General features: G+C 49.7%; 1 protein-coding gene across 3 annotated transcripts in view; it reads right to left on the bottom strand.

Moving 5' to 3' along the window:
• The window catches only part of ST5 (suppression of tumorigenicity 5), a 170,955-nt gene that overhangs the window by 25,272 nt on the left and 128,317 nt on the right, over positions 1-17,366 (bottom strand). For all 3 annotated transcript variants that reach the window (XM_027563218.1, XM_027563219.1, XM_027563217.1), the window contains 2 exons: positions 12,776-14,035; positions 8,691-8,827 (listed from right to left, as the gene is read on the bottom strand). In XM_027563218.1, the coding sequence (XP_027419019.1) occupies positions 8,691-8,827; positions 12,776-14,035 (1,397 nt within the window). The remainder of the gene's footprint in view (positions 1-8,690; positions 8,828-12,775; positions 14,036-17,366) is intronic.

The raw sequence follows: 17,366 nt of genomic DNA on the forward strand, positions 1-17,366 counted from the left end.
GAGTCGGACAGATGGATGATGGATAGAAGAAAAGAAGGAAGGAAGGAGAAAAGGAGGAACAAAGGAAAAGTGGATGGATGGATGGGTAGATACGGATGGATGGATGGAACTATACCCCAACCCATGCTTGCCCCATTAAGAACCACTGTTTTAGACAGATGTTCCTAAACTCCCTAATGGCTTCTGAGCGCTAAGGCAAACTCTTTTCCTCCCTCCTTCACTCCTCTTCTCTCCCTTCCTTCTTTTCCCTTTGAACATCAATGCAAAAGCCAAAGCTCCAAGAAATAGAAGTAGGAGACGGAGGCCTGGGACAGTCACAGATGCATATCAGTGATCATCTGGGAACTGAAAACAGTTGGGAACACCAGGGTCTCAAGCCCGGTATGGCCTCTGGAAACTAAACTTCAGGAAAGCTTCAAATGCCTGCTCCTCCTGCCTGCCCAGCCTAACAGAAAGAAACAGCCTCTTTCTTCTCCAGCAACATTCAACAGCCTCTCAGATATAACCAGGCCACTAATCATTTCTCCAGGAAATGAAGGTTGGCCCTGGCCCAAGCCCCACCTCCCCAGCCATAGCTTGAGCCCTTCACAGCCTCATTCACTTCTGACACCCCACTTTCTGGATTGTTCTGACGACCCTCCTGGAGCTGCCACACAGAAACCCACGCAGCCACCTGTCCAGATAGTAAGGGTGACAAGGGCATGGGGATGTGCAGAGACCAAGCAGTGCCCAAGGCCTAGAGCCAGTCGGTCCCAAAGCGATGGCTCAGAGCTGGGAGACCAGGAGGGCTAGGGAATCCAGCTTAGAACCTCCTCCCTCCTCCGGGAGAGAGCCACAGTGAGGCTGAAGAAGCTGGAGCTGAGTGGAGAAATCTGGAGAAGACTCTGCAGGGCCTGGATGGGAGGTAGGAAACCTGGCACATCTGAAGACCTTCACCCACTCTCTTGCCCACACAGCTCCCTCAAGGGTGCTCCAGGCTGCCCTGGGAGACAGAGAAGAGGTGGGGCCTCCATCCCCAAGGCCTGGCCCGGAGCAGCCCCATCTCATCAAGCCCAGCTGCAGAAGCCAGAGGTCTCACCCTTTCCCAGCTTTGCTGATGACACAAAGGACAGGGGCATCGCCAAGAATTTCTGCTTTGCACTTTTTTTTATATGGGGCTTGGTCAGAGCCCAAACCTATCACGGGGATCCTCTTGAAGGAAGAACCCAGTCCCACTGAGCCCTGCCCCCCCATGCCTCCCCACGTCTCCTGTGGCCATTAACCACGGATGCCAAACACCCCAGCCCCCAACACACACACAAGTGGAAGAACCAGTTAGAGAAGGGATGCGTGTCTGTGTCAACAACTGAGAATTTCTCCAAATCTTAAGCTTCCCAGACCACACCCATGGTGAGGGCCCTGGGTCTGCAGCTTCCCTCCCCAACCCTCTCTCATGTCCAGCCAGCTGTTTCTCTGGTTCTCGGCCTCTTCCCCTCCCTTGCACTGAGGAGACAGGGCCAGATGAAGGGCCCAGCGCCCCGGCAATGCACAGCACAGATGAGGAGCTCTCAGGGGCCAGCCATTCCCCACCCTCCAAAGCTGGACACCATTTCCCAACTGCCCGGGCACTGTTCCTTGGATGACACCTCTGGGCAGCAGCCTCCATGCTACTAGGTGCCTCTAATCCTCACTGTCCCCCAGCCTTGCGACGCAAGACAGAAGAAGACAGAAAGAGCAGACGCTCGAAAAGCTTTACAGTAAGGCTGACTGGCTCTGTCCCCAGCTCCCACCCCACTCAAGTTCCTGGAAACGCTCCCTCAGCCCCAGCGAGCTGATGGGAGTGGGAATCTCTGCAGGAATGCAGCCTGGGCTCCCTGGTCAGGCGCCGAGGCCACTCCACATAACTCTCTAACAAGCTGCTTCCTTGGCCACATTTTTGAGTGTCAGGCTCAGAATGCCAACGATTATAAGGCTTTGTGGGACAGCAGCATCTTCCAGAGGCAGATGTCAAATTGGACAGGCGAGAAGGAACAGCCCCTAGAAGCGACACAGCAGTCTAACTTTATTTCGGGACCACTCTGTTGCAAATCAGCAGGGTAAAAGTCAGCCTGGTTTGGAGTATCCCACCCTGGTTCCCAAGGCATCAGGCTGGGTCTAGGTGGGAGGCTAGCGCACTCCCCAGGGCCCTGTGTTCAAGTCCAGGGCTCATGGAGAAGACGCATTAGTCTCTGGGCCAACTCGCACTTAGCCTCTTATAGACCAGGAACTCCAGACCGATGGGCTGGCCCCCAAGATAAAGACTCAGCGTGGGTGCTCTCTGCCCACCTCCCGCCTCCTGCCACAGCCCCATTATCACACACCCGAAACAAAGCTCTGTCTGCCCCCAGGCAAGGGAGGCGGCAAAAACTGGATAATCCAAACCAGAGCACCCTCAGCCTCACCAAGCACAGGCTGGGCCAAGGAGAGAGAAGGCTCCCGGGAAGTCAGGCTCTGCTCAGTCCGAGGCAAAAGTGAAAGTGACACTCAAAGTTCAGCAACAAGGGCCCCCTTCGGAAGCCTCAGAGGGGTCCAAATTCTTGGACTGTCTCCAGGGAAGGAGAAAGGGTAAGTCAACCAGAATCTGAGAGAAAGAGACATCCTCCCTTGAATTTCCCTCTGGCCTCCCTGGGCAGGTCTAGAAGTTCAAGGGCTACTGTGATGACAGAAAGGAGGAAAACACACCCAGGGCACCGAACAGCCAGAGATTTGGAAACTCACCCGACCCCCACCACACCAGGGCAGCCAGAACCCCCAGGGGCCCTCCCTGCCATCCCCTCTACACAGCGCTCCAAAGATCCGGAAGCGAGCTCAGCAGCTAGGGAACATGTCCCCGCTCCAGCCTCACCTCAGCCCAGCCCTTACTCAGGCTTCTAGCTCGTCCATCTAAGAGGCATCCAAGCTGCTCTGCTATTTTCTGGCCTTCTCACGCAACACCTCAAAGTGGCAGCAAGTCCCCTCCACTGAGTGAGGAGGCCAAGGCCCAGACACACTTGCCTCCCTCTACCTCTTCTAACTTCTAACCTAAGGAGGGCCTGAGAACAGTTCTGTTGCCCAGAACAGTGCCTCCAAAATTCTCACCTCCCGCCACAGCCCACCCCCCAACACTACATGCACAGCCCCCAAATAACCTCAAACAGAACCCTGTGATTGTGGAGCTCTGGACAGGGAGAAACGGTTGGAGCATCCCTTTCTTTTATTCCAGTTCAGCTGATGCAAAAGCATTCCCAGGTGAGGTCCCTGGGCAGCACAGAAGGGCTGCAGAGCATTCTCACAGAAGAGAGTGCTCAGGCCCCAGTGCCGGCAGCACCTGGGTCCTGAGGGGGACAGCTGAAAGCTGGAGCCTGCCCTGCCCACCGCAGCAGCCACCCCGGCTGCTTCCAGGGCCCCAGGCAGCAGTGACATGTGAGGATTTCTCTCAGAACAGAGCAAACAGGAGTGCACCCTACTCTGGGGTGGGGAGGAAGATGGGGCTGTGCCTCTGTCCCCCACAGCTCCTGACTGAGCTCAGCTCTGGGTGGCCATGCATACAAAGTTTCTCCCAGGTGGTAACCGAAGGGGCCTCTTTCCCCAGGCCCTTTTGCTGTTCTGGGGAATCTCACTCCCACAGACTTTCAGATAGGATTGAGCTTCAGGCAGCCACATCCGATACACCCCAACCCTGGGAAAGCAATGCCTGTGTGGGTCCGAGCACTGCTGCTGGCTCCCCAGAAACGCTGGAGCAGTCAGGCTGTAAGGAGAAAAGTAGGAACCTGACGACTCAGATCAAACAGGGGATTAGATGACTCTCTCTTCCTAGGATCCCACAGTCTTACCTGGCGGGCTCTCCACTAGGGTCATTCCTCTCTGTAACACACTCATTGGGCTTCCGAGGTGGCACTAGTGGTAAAGAACTAGCCTGCCAATGCAGGAGACCTAAGAGACGTGGGTTCAATCCCCGAGTGGGGAAGATCCCCGGAGGAGGGCATGCAACCGACTCCAGTATTCTTGCCTAGAGAATCCCATGGACAGAGGAGCCTGGAGAGCTGTAGTATATAGGGCTGCAAAGAGCTGGACATGACTGAAGTGACTTAGCGCACACATATAGTGTGTAACACCAAGAGTGAAACCTAACATAAACTATGAACTTTGGATGATAATGATATTTTGGTTCATCAATTGTAAACAACTGTACCACTCTGGCAGAAGTGGTACAAATTATCAAAAGTAATTGGGGAAACTATATACGTGGCTCAGAAGGTAAAGAATACACCTGCAATGCAGAAGACCCGGGTTTGATCCCAGGAGAAGGGAATGTCTGCCCACTCCAGTATTCTTGCCTGGAGAATCCTGTGGACAGAGGAGCCTGATGGGCTAGAGTCCATGGGGTCAAAAAGAGTCAGACATGACAGGACGAATGCATGAATACACTCCTTAGGACTATGGTCTTCAGCCCCAAGGCCCAAGGCAGAGAAAAGACAGAGAGGAGGGCAGGAGAGGTCAAGTGCATGGATGCAGACTTCTCCTCAGGGACCTGTGCTGAGACACACACTTCACTTGAACAAAACGGAAACCCTCGCTGAAGAGAATTTGGCCAGAATTAAGATAAAACCCAAAAATAAACTCAACCTAGCCTTGACTAGGGCAATCTTGCATAGAAACCTGGAATGTGAGGTCCATGAATCAAGGCAAATTGGAAGTGATCACACAGGAGATGGCAGAGTGAACATCAACATTTTAGGAATCAGGGAACTAAAATGGATTGGAATGGGTGAACTTAACTCAGATGACCATTATATCTACTACTGTGGGCAAGAATCCTTTAGAAGAAATGGAATAGCCATCATAGTCAACAAAAGAGTCTGAAATGCAGTACTTGGATACAATCTCAAAAACGACAGAATGATCTCTGTTCGTTCCAAGGCAAACCATTCAATATCACAGTAATCCAAGTCTATGCCTTGACCAGTAATGCTGAAGAAGCTGAAGTTGAATGGTTCTATGAAGACCTATAAGAACTTCTAGAACTAACACCAAAAAAAAAAAAAAAACATGTCTTTTTCATTATAGGGGACTGGAATGCAAAAGGAGGAAGTTAAGAAACACCTGGAGTAATAGGCAAATTTGGCCTTGGAGTACAAAATGAAGCAGGTCAAAGCTAACAGAGTTTTGCCAAGAGAATGCACTGGTCATAGCAAACACCCTCTTCCAATAACACAAGAGAAGACTCTACACATGGACATCACCAGATGGTCAATACCAAAATCAAATTGATTATATTCTTTGCAGCCAACGATGGAGCAGTTCTATACAGTCAGCAAAAACAAGACTGGAAGCTGACTGTGGCCTCAGATCATGAACTCCTTATTGCCAAATTCAGACTTAAATTGAAGAAAGCAGAGAAAACCACTGGACTATTCATGTATGACCTAAATCAAATCCCTTACGATTATACAGTGGAAGTGACAAATAGATTCAAGGGATTTAATCTAATAGACAGAGTGCCTGAAGAACTATGGATGGAGGTTCGTGACATTGTAAAAGAAGCAGTGATGAAGACCATCCCCAAGAAAAAGAAATGTAAAAAGGCAAAATGGTTGTCTGAGGAGGCCTTACAACTAGCTGTGAAAAGAAGAGAAACTAAAAGCAAAGGAGGAGAGGAAAGATACACCCATTTGAATGCAGAGTTCCAAAGAATAGCAAGGAGAGATAAGAAAGCCTTCCTCACTGATTAATGCAAAGAAATAGAGAAAAACAACAGAATGAGAAAGACTAGAGATCTCTTCAAGAAAATTAGAGATACCAAGGGAACATTTCATGCAGAGATGAACACAATAAAGGACAGAAATGGTATGGACAGAAGCAGAAGATATTAAGAAGTGGTAAGAATACACAGAAGAACTATACAAAAAAGATGTTTATGACCCAGATAACCACAATGGTGTGATCACTTACCTAGAGCCAGACATCCTGGAGTGCAAACTCAAGTGGGACTTAGGAAGAAGCATCACTACAAACAAAGTTAGTGGTGGTGATGGAATTTCAGTTGAGTTATTTCAAATCCTAAAAGATGATGCTGTGAAAGTGCTGCACTCAATACGCCAGCAAATTTGGAAAACTCAGCAGTGGCCACAGGACTGGAAAAGGTCAGTTTTCATTCCAATCCCAGAGAAAGGCAATGCTAAAGAATGCTCAAACTACTGCACAATTACATTCATCTCACACGCTAGCAAAATAATGCTAAAAATTCTCCAAACCAGGCTTCAACAGTATGTGAACTTCCAGACGTTCAAGCTGGATTTAGAAAAGGCAGAGGAACCAGAGATCAAATTGCCAACATCCATTGGATCATTGAAAAAGTGAAAGAGTTTCAGAAAAACATCTACTTCTGCTTTATTGACTATGCCAAAGCCTCTGACTGCGTGGATCACAACAAACTGTGGAAGATTCTTAAGGAGACGGGAATACAAGACCACCTGACCTGCCTCCTGAGAAATCTATATGCAGCAGTTAGAAGCATCAAGAAGCAACAGTTAGAACTGTACATGGAAAAACAGACTGGTTCCAAATCTGGAAGGGAGTACATGAAGGCTGTAAATCATCACTGTGCTTATTTAACTTATATGCAGAGTACATTATAAGAAATGCTGGGCTGGATGAAGCACAAGCTGGAAACAATGCTGGGAGAAATATCAATAACCTCAGATACGCAGATGACACCACCCTTACGGAGAAAGTGAAGAAGAACTAAAGAGCCTCTTGATGAAAGTGAAAGAAGAGAGTGAAAAAGTTGCCTTAAAACCCAATACTCAGAAAACTAAGATCATGGCATCTAGTCCTATCACTTCATGGCAAATAGATGGGGAAACAATGCAAACAGTGAGAGACTTTATTTTCTTGGGCTCCAAAATCACTGCAGATGGCGATTGCAGCCATGAAATTAAAAGACGCTTGCTCCTTGGAAGGAAAGGTATGACAAACCTAAACAGCCTATTAAAAACCAGAGACGTTACTTTGCTGACAAAGGTCCACCTAGTCAAAGCTATGGTTTTTCTGGTAGTCATGTACAGATGTGAGAGTTGGACTGTAAAGAAATCTGAGCACTGAAGAACTGATGCTTTTGAACTGTGGTGTTGGAGAAACTCTTGAGTCCCTTGGACAGCAAGAAGATCCAATCAGTTAATCCTAAAGGAAATCAGTCCTGAATATTCATTGGAAAGACTGACGCTGAAGCTGAAACTCCAATACTTTGACCACTTGATGCGAAGAAATGACGCATTGGAAAAGACCCTGATGCTGGGAAAGACTGAAGGTGGGAGGAGAAGGGGACGACAGAAGATGAGATGGTTGGACGGCATCACCGACTCAACGTACCTAAGTTTGAGTAAGCTCTGGGAGCTGGTGATGGACAAGGAGACCTGGCGTGCTGCAGTCCATGGGGTTGCAGAGATCGGACACAACTGAGCAACTGAACTGAACTGACTGAGCCTCAACTATTATAATTATTGCTTTTTGTTGACGCTCAGATGCAAGTTTGCCAACACAATATCCTCCCAGTACCTGGAGGACAATTCTCCATGGTATTCTACATTTCCAACCTGAGCAAGACAAATTAATCATTCTTTTCAAAGATGTTTATAGAGCAAACAGCCTTGGGGGATAGAGTCTCCCTCTAGGACACAGGCAGATCTGTTTCCTGACCAGAATAATAAGGATTATGTCTGCTTACGGGGCAAAGGTTGAACAGGTTTGCCAGCAGCCCCTTGAAAAGCTTGGGGTTTCCTAAGCTTGAGGTTCCTCGGCTGGACATAATAGACCCACGATGTGTAGAGCCTCTACCTGGACCTCCTCCACACTGCCCCATGGGGCTGCGGAGCAAGGGGAACCTGTGTGAACAGCAAGCTCATGTGGCCCGTTGTGCATGAGTAGTAAAGTCCTCTGTGATCCAAGCTCCTCTGTCTTCTGCCAGTATCTGTGGACCCGAGCAGGCTAGTGCTAACTTGCAAACAGAGTGAAATCTCAGACACTTCACACTTACTTTAAGGGAAGAGTAGGAGAGATACATATTAAGGACCAGGTATCACGCTAGATACTTTGATATATATTTTATCTCATTTAATCCTAACAGTAATCTTGCATATTACTACTATTATTGTTGTTACCATAAAACTATCATCACCATTTCTGTCAAACATCAACATGAATCAGCCATAGGCATACCTATGTCCCCTCCCTCGTGACCTCCCTCCCCCCTCCCCAAGTATTTCGGCCAGTGTCAATTGTATGTTTCCATCATTTGCTAGTTAGTGACTCTTCTTTTTTAAATATAAACTTAATAGGTATTAAAAATTTTTTAAATCATCATTTCATAAGAGAAAAGGTCGCAAAAAAGTTAAAAGTGATTTGCCTGAGGATACACAGCTACGAAAGGGCACCTATTGGACTCCAGAGACTTTCAAAAATAAAGGGACAGTGTGGTTCCCCCTTTTTGTGGTCCCAGGAGCCCTTTGGGTTCCAATTCATTCAAAGCCAGGCTTTAATCTCTCAGCTGCCCAGTCTTTGGTAAGCCTCTTTCTCTGATGCCCTTTCCTTGAGAAGTTCCAGAAGTCGGGCCACAACTGCCCAGAGAGAATGAAGTGGAGCGCCGGTCCTGCAGCACCACAGATGAGCCAGCCCACCGCTCGGCCCCTGCTCACCCACGATGTCTTCATAGGCATTCTCTTCTAAAGTGCTTTTGGATCCAAACTTGGGTTGGCTCTCAGTACCGTTCTCAGTGGGAGAAGAGGGGTACAGGGACTGGAGACTGGATGCATCCTCAAACTCAAAGGATTTTCTGTGGATGACAAAGAGTATGAGTCATTCTGGCTGAACCACACCCTTGCTGCCCTGGAAGGGAATGGCCAAGGGCAACAGCCAAGACTGGAGGTCCTCCTCGCTAAACCAGCCACTGAGCAAAGCATCAAGATGGATCCAAACTTACCATCCAAATGAAGAGATAAATGGTCCAAAAGGCCCCAGCCTGGGTGCCTGCAACTAATACCAGTAGGAAGTCATGTGTCAGACGCTGTGTCTGATGCTCTACACATGTTCGCCCATTCGTCTTCAGCTTGCTGCTGCTAGGTATCGTGCCACTTTAAGATGGACTAGCCCATGGAGGAGCCTGGAAGGCTGCAGTCCATGGGGTCGCTGAGGGTCGGACATGACTGAGCGATTTCACTTTCACTTTTCACTTTCATGCATTGGAGAAGGAAATGGCAACTGACTCCAGTGTTCTTGCCTGGAGAATCCCAGGGATGGGGCATCCTGGTGGGCTGCCGTCTATGGGGTCGCACAGAGTCAGACACGACTGAAGTGACTCAGCAGCAGCCTGAGGCTCAAGGAGATAAAGTGACAGAGGTAAGACTCGCACAGGCTGTCAGACGGCAGGGTCTGAGGTTTTGACCTGGGCCTCCAAGCCCTGGAGAATATAATTTTTGAGAAGCAACTGCCATGACCACAGGAACTGAGTGCCTCGTCTGGTCTAGAGTCTCACACCATGTCTGCATCTGAGCCAAGGCCTCAGGCACCGAGCAGGCAGGAAGGGCTCAACACTGGACGGGTGATGCTCAGGGCTGTTCAGGGGTCACAGAAGCAGCTGGTGGTAGGTGGTTCGTTGAAATGAGAAGGGCCTGAGCCCTCAAGACAAATCACACCACTTCTGAGAGGACCTGGTAAGGCAATTTGCCGCCAGAAGCTATTTCCAAGACCTACCTTACCTTCGGTTAGTGACCTGCACCTTTCCATCCCCCAAATAACCTTCCCCTCTCCTGCATGGTTCCCAAACCACAGCTAGTTAGCTTCTCGGACATGCTGAGCCCATGCTACCCTCTACTCCTCATCTTCACAGGGAGGCCTGGCCCAGCTGCATGCTCTTGCTCTCCAAGGCTGGTCCCTCTCTGGGAGGGAGAAAAGTACAGGCATTGACTGAATCCCTCCCTCTCACCCACTAACACCTTCCTCATCTTTGGGTACCCTTGATCTTTCAGCTGATGCAGTCCTTTCTCTCATGTTTAATAAACAATACCCCGAGGGCCCTGGGGTACAAGTCTAGGACTAAAAGTGTCCTCAGCTGCGTGGTTACTATGCAGCCTTCATCGCAGCTGAACACTTCACACTGGCCCTGTCCTCCCTGCCCTCCATGACACAGGCCTCCTAGTTTTCAACTGCTTCTCAAGCTCCTGTGAGGGGTCCCCTTTTCCACTTGCCTTTCCAATGCCACAGTCTGAGAGTTCTGTCTTCAGGGCTCTCTTTCTCGCCCTGCACTTTCTGGGAGCCCCATACTGACAACCATCACCGTATCTACCATTGCTACCATGGTAACTCCCCGATCTCTGTCTCTGGCCCAGACTTCTCAACCAGCTAAATACCCAATGGCTGAGCATAGAGGTTTCTGAAAGCTGGCCTGCAAGCCACTGCTGGTGTGACAGCAAGCCTTCAGCAACGTATACAGTGGAGTCAACATCTCATGCAGGCAGTTCTCAGGTCAGCAAATGACACAAGCCATGTTCAGCCAAATAACCCTTGAAAATCCCTCTGGAAGGTACCATATCGAGGACCAGCACAGGGTCTTTCATGATGATGGATACAGTCAGTTTCTCCTCCAGACTTTAAAAAGATTTTTCTTTGGTTGAATAATATAAATATATGGCTTGTATATTTTTTAAAATAAAAAGGTATATTAAATACAAGAATTGTACCAGGCACAACAGATTTAAACTTACTATCTCATCCTCAGCCTGTGCTTTTCAAACAGATTCTTTTTTTTCCCTTAAGAACAGAGATTTAACTTTGCTGTTAATTCTCATTTGAAGTGACTCCACCATATATGGATGTATGTATATATTATGAATGTAATATGTGGGTGTGTGTATGTAAAACCTTCAGGCTGAAGTACTCTCTCCTCTTATCCCCTTTTTCCACTTGGCTATGTACTTCCTGCTCTCCTAAATTTAGCTCAGCAGCTCCCTTTCTGAGGAGGGTTCCCTCACTCCCCAGTTAAGATGTCTCTTCCTCTGGGTTTCAGCAGCACTCTGCCTGCCCATGGATCCAAGTAGGGAGCACAGCATCTATAATTTATTTGTGCATCTATCTCCTGTACCAGGTTACCAACTCCCTGAATGCAACAGCCACATCTTATGCACTCTTGTGTCCCCCTGACCAGCACAAAGGCTTGGTGCACAGCAGGCTCTAGACAGATTTTTCTAGAAATAGATGACTAAAGACAAAGTTGGGAAGTTCCTCTGGAGAAGGGAATGGCAATCCACTCCAGTATTCTTGCCTGGAGAATTCCAAGGACAGAGAAGCCTGGTGGGCTACAGTCCATGGGGTCACAAAGAGTTGGACACGACTGAGTGACTAACACACACACACACACACACACACACAAAGACAAAGCAAACATTTCAGCAGGGTGTTACAGACTTAAAGAGTCAGTGAGCATGCTGAGGTGGGCCAGAACATGGAATTACATTTAGCCAAGGTCTCTTCTAGCTCATGAGTTTGAGCCTTTGTGATGTTTTCCTCTCTGCATATGGCGGGAAAGTTTCTATATGAGTTGGGATATGCTGGGTGGAAGCCTGAAGTATGGTGTCAGGTTGAAGAACCCCCAGAAGTCAAAGAAACCTGAACGCCCACCTGACATTAGGTTAGAAGAGAAAGGCAGTGAGGGGCAGGACAACAGGCCGTGCACAGGAAGCTGGTTCCCAGCCTACTCCTATTCAGAAAACAAGATGCCTATCAACCTGCACCAACTCGAGCTGCTCCGGTTCCCAAGTCACTACAATTGTGGAGATGATCTGGGCAGTCCAGTGTCAGGAATGCTGAGATGGACCAGGAAGTCAATGTGAGAACAGGTCCTTCTGGACATGGCCAGGAAGTAGGTGAAATGTTCTCTCTGTTTCCCATCAGTCTCCCCTTTTAGGATCCAGAGATCCCCTCTTCATATAAGCCCAGGGTTCCTATACACCCAGGCAGCCCTCAGGAAAGAGCAAATCATGTTAAATGCGTCCACCCTACTGCATTAATGGTAACATGCAGTATTTAGATAATGTTTCAGCCAAGGAAATAAATCTCTAGCTGGCATTTCAGGTAGTTAGGAGGCTAAGATCGTACTAGTCCTCAAGGGACTGCCCCATCGATCTAAAAGTAAGATGGCCCTACCATTCCCATTTGGCTCAGCTGGTAAAGAATCCGGCTGCAACACTCAAAACCTGGGTTTGATCCCTGGGTTGGGAAAATCTCCTGGAGGAGGCTACCCACTCCAGTATTCTGGCCTGGAGAATTCCATGGATTGTATAGTCCATACAGTCCATGGGGTCACAAAGATTTGGACACGACTGAGCAACTCTCACTTTCACCTTTGCCATAGAAGAAGTTCCAGTAGGGCTCCACTCCAAAGGCCAAACTAGCCAACATCTTCAGGACGCAACATTTGGAATGTCATGTCACCCTTCCACTCACTTTTAAGCAGGGCCTCCCAGGTGGCACTAGTGGTAAAGAACCTGCCTGCCAATACAGGAGACCTAAGAGACATGCATTCGATCCCTGGGTTAGGAAGATCCCCTGCAAGAGCAGAAGAACCATCAACCTTTTTCGCCTAGCTCATGTTTCACCTAACATCATCTGCTGCTCCAGAATTTACAGAGTACTAACTGTGACCCGCAACCATAGTCTGCTCCTGCATCCTCCATCGAAAACAAAGCCGCTGTGCCCAGCTCTGCATCACTGGAGGGGCATTCGTTACCTGTTCTGGGACTTGCGGTGACCTCGTGTGTCCTTCTTGGGTCTCCGGGTGACGGGTGGGGCTGGGGTGGAGGGCAGGGGGGGTGGAGCAGCAGGTGTGGGTGGAGGAGGTAGACCATTGCTTGGCTTACTCTTGGGGTTCTTGTCAGCCTCATATTCAAAGGTGCGCTTGGGTTTGGGGACAGGGTTCACAGCGGGATCAGGGGAGCTCTTCGGCGGCAGCAGCTGGGAGGTCGGGCTATTTCCAGGGGTCCCTGGCTTAGCGGGGCCACTGCCTTCCCTCTCCGGGGGTGGGCCCGCCTCCCCCCCAACTCCAGCCGCTCCTCCTGCCCGGCTGTCAGTGCTCACACTCGCGTTCCCTGTGGGTTCCTCCAAGGGGCCCAAGGTCCCAGTCTTCCATCTCCCTCGGTCTACGCTGTAGCAGCTGCTGGGGAGCTGGGGGAGCCCCCGGCCTGGCTGCTCCTTCAGGGCCTGTTCAATTTTCTGGATCCGACTCAGCACCGCTGAGCTCTCCTTCCTGCTGCTGTGCCCCCTGAGTAAGGCACTGGGCTCGCTCCGGCCTGGCCGTTTCTCCAGCCGGTGGAAAGAGTCCCGCACAGGGAGCACCTCTCCCTCCTCCTCGGTCTCAGGGTAGGAACACTCAGAGAAGGTCCTGCTCATCCTCCGGAGGCCCCTGAAGTCGAAGGTCTTGTCCGAGCTGCAGGGGGACGGCACCACGCTGGGGCAGCCCACGCTGGGGCAGCCCTCACTGGCCGCCCACTCACCCCCAGAGCCCTCCCGCTTCTCTCCACACACGCTCATCCTGGGCGAAGCCTCTCGGCGACCCTCCCATGCTGAAATCTTCTCCCGAATGCCCAGGCTGTGGGCACGGGGGCCAGTGCGGTTCAGAAAGACACTCCGGGGGCCCACTGCTGACCCCAGGGACGGAGTGCTCTGGGCGAGCGGCGGGGAAGCAACAATGCCCTCTACATTTTGGGCTGCCCCCCGGATGTTCTCCTTCTGGTCCTCTCTCTTGCACACGACAGGGCTTCTGTCCAGATAACCAAAGCTGGTGGCCTTGAGGGGACAGACGGGTGGTGAGGTGTTGGGGGAGGGGGCTTGAGGATGCTGGGGTGAAGGCTCACGGTGATGCCAGTCCTTGAGGAGCAGCCGGGAACCGGAGCGGCTTGGGTACCTGCAGGCTGACGTCTCACTGTCACTGAGCGGGTAGATGGGACTCCTCGGTGGGGAGAGAACCGGAGGTGGAGAGACTGACTGAGACCTAGGAGAAAAAAAGAAAAAGAGAAATGGCAGTGTGTGGACTGAGAACACTGTTTTATTCTTAAAGAGCTCAGCTCACCCCTTTCCTATGGGACTCTCAAGCTCAAAGTACTATATGCAATAATGTACCTTCCAAAGCTGTCCTCAGGAAGAAACATCTTATCCAAAGTGGGCTACAGTCAATGGGTCTCTCTGCCCAGTTCATACCCAGAGGCCCTGGGTACCGTCTGCCATAGAAGCCAGGTCTATGACAGGCCAGAGCATCCCCAAAGTCCACCTCGGCCAATCAGAGAACAGTAAGACCAGAAGTGTGCTGCTAAATGTTTAATAATCAGCTCCTTGCAGGGAGAAAGCATAGATTTGTCACACCTGCCAACTTCCACAATATAAATATTCCTACTATGGCTGAGTTCAGACGACCCATGTGACCTCACTAGATGTGGAGTTGGGAAGAAACACTCATGATCAACTCTCATGAGCTGCTACAAAGCATCTCCAGCACCCACTTCCTAAAGTGGTCCCAAATATGCACTTGACCCCTCTGATCTATTTCCTTGACAAGCCCCATCTCCCCTCAGGCTTCTGCTACCAGACACAAGACACTCCACCTCAGCTTGGGTCTTGATCAGAACTCAGATCCCTGAAGGTCTCAAAAGGATCAGAGGTGTGCATGTGTTAGTCACTTAGTCATGTCGGACTCTTTGCAACCCCATGGACTATAGCCCACCAGGCTTCTCTGTCCTTGGAATTCTCCAGGCAAGAATACTGGAGTGGATTGCCATTTCCTTCTCCAGGGGATCTTCCCAACCCAGGGATTGAACCCTGGTCTCCAGCATTGCAGGCAGATTCTTTACCATTTGAGCTACAGGGAAGTCCCCCAAAAGGATCAGAAGGGCCCTTCAAGAAAGAATCCTTTCCACTGTCTCAAAGGAGGCTAATGGGGAAAGAAGACCAGCTCCTTCACAGCTCTAGCCCCCAGCAGTGGTATCACATCAAACAAGCCACCTCCTAGCTCCAGATCAACACACAGATCTTAGCAAATATTGGCAACAGTTCTAATAAGTGTTTTTACATTGTTGTTGTTCAGTCACCAAGACGTGTCCAACTCTTTGCGACCCCATGGAATGCAGCACACCAGACTTTGCTGTCTTTCACTATCTCCCAGAGCTTGCTCAAACTCATGTCCATTGAATAGGTGATGTCATCCAACCATCTCATTCTCTGTCGCCCCCTTCTCCTCCTGCCCTCAATCTTTCCCAGCATCAAGGTCTTTTCCAATGACTCAGCTCTTCACATCAGGTGGCCAAAGTATTGGAACTTCAGTTTCAGCATCAGTGCTTCCAAAGAATATTCAGGGTTGACTTTCTTTAGGATAGGTCTTAACATATATTTATTCATTCAATCTTCACAAAACTCTGTCATATTATTATACATTATTATTTTCTTCATTTTGCAAATGAAAAACACTGAGGCATACAAAGGTTAAACATCTCATTCAAGGTCTCAGCTGGTACGTGAAGCCATGACTACACTATGTTGCTGCTCTAAAGACGAGGCAGTGGCCTCCACCATCCTTATGAACTGCCCGGGTCCCTAGACATAGATCAGCAGAGACCCCTACAGCTCTGAGCACAGTCCTGTCTCCAGCGTAGTGTTTGTAAGTATCAGGGGACCTCTTGGTCTTCCTTATGAGACCATGATTTCTTCCAGGTGGAGGGACATCTACTCGGTATCTAGGTGCACCATGAACAATGAACAAATAAAGACAAGAAAAGGTACAGGTGAGCTGACTGAAGAGAACCATGGGCATACTTCCTCATTGGCATTCTTTTCTAGTTGTCTACTAGGGCAATCACTGTCAACTTTCAGAAATGTTCCCAGACTGCTTTAGTTCAAAGACAGCAGGGCTTCGCCAACACTGCATGCTCCCAAGGCCCACCTGACTCTAATCCCCAGGCCTTCAGAGTGGGGTGGTCCAGACTCACAGGCTCCAGAGCACCATGCCATCTGGGGAATGCAGCCAGCTGCCCCTGAGCCAGGCTGCTGTCGCTGCTCGATCACACACAGAAAACTGCAGCTCGGGTGAGTCAAGGATTGGCCAACAATTCCCTGTTGGGTCATAGCCTTTGGCTGCCCCCAGTCAACAGGAAACTTCAACATGCTTAAGTTGTTTTTAAAAGGGCAAGTCAAACAACAGCCATCCCACGTGTACATGGGCACAGATGAGAGAAATCCGGTGCCCAGCCAAGCTGATGACCAAAGAGACTGCTCAGCAAGGAGGTGTGAAACGAGTACTCCCCAGGGCGGGCAGGGCTAGGGCAACATGCCAAGCTGGAGCCTGGGGAGAGCCCGACCTACTCACAATCAAGAAAGGCCCAGGTCCCTCACTTCTTTCACAGAACCACAGATCCAAAAGGTCAAAGTCCAGCCCTGTAAGGCAACAAGCGTCTGGGCTACACAAAGGACTCAATGTCTCAGTTACTCTCCACTGGAGGCGAGAGAAGATGCCTTTAACAGAAGATGACTTTGTCATGTGTGTATTCATTCAGTAATAATTAGTGAGCACCTACTTCATGCCAGGCCCTGCTCTAGGCACTAGCTATCAGAATAAACAAGAGACAAAAATTCATGTCCTCATGAAGTTTGAATCCTAGTCAGTGGTGGCCAGTATTTGAGACTCAGAATCTTTCAGGAAGCCCTTTCAAATTATATATACCTCATCTCTCTAGATATTTTGATAAATGCTCCCCTACGAAGTAACTCCTCAACCTTCAAGGTGAGAATTCACCAGTCCATGAAGCCACTGGGGAATAGGGGCCATGGCTCCCACAGGGGGGCAGAAAAACAGCGAGAACCTCTGGTCTGTTAAGATCCCAGCCTGCTTCTGATGCTTTCAGAAAGGATGACTCTGTAAGTTCCCTCAGTAGTTCGAACATGAAGGCAATCCCACAAGTTAAGAAATTCTCTCAGTGCCTAGTTTTAACTGAGGCTTAGTTTTTCTCTCCTAGTGAAGGATAAAACAGAGAAGAGACAGGCCCTTCCTTTAAAGGTCCTGGGCTTCGGATCTTGGCTCATCTGGGGCCCAGAGCCACAAGTGCTCCTCGCCCAGACCCACACACAGGCCAAGCCAATGTGCTCTGGCAACTCGGGGTCAAAAGGAGGCCTGACTCCGTTGACCTGGAGTCCAGGCACCTCCAGGTTCATCACAGAGCAGCAGCGTTCACTCATACCACGTCATCGATAAGGCCCCGCCCCTCATGGGCTCCAATGCTCACCAGAGGGTAGAACTCACTGCATTTCTCTGCACGTTTCCGATTCTACCTTGTATCAGG

This window comes from Bos indicus x Bos taurus, chromosome 15 (assembly GCF_003369695.1).
Source record: "Bos indicus x Bos taurus breed Angus x Brahman F1 hybrid chromosome 15, Bos_hybrid_MaternalHap_v2.0, whole genome shotgun sequence".
Lineage (NCBI taxonomy): Eukaryota > Metazoa > Chordata > Mammalia > Artiodactyla > Bovidae > Bos > Bos indicus x Bos taurus.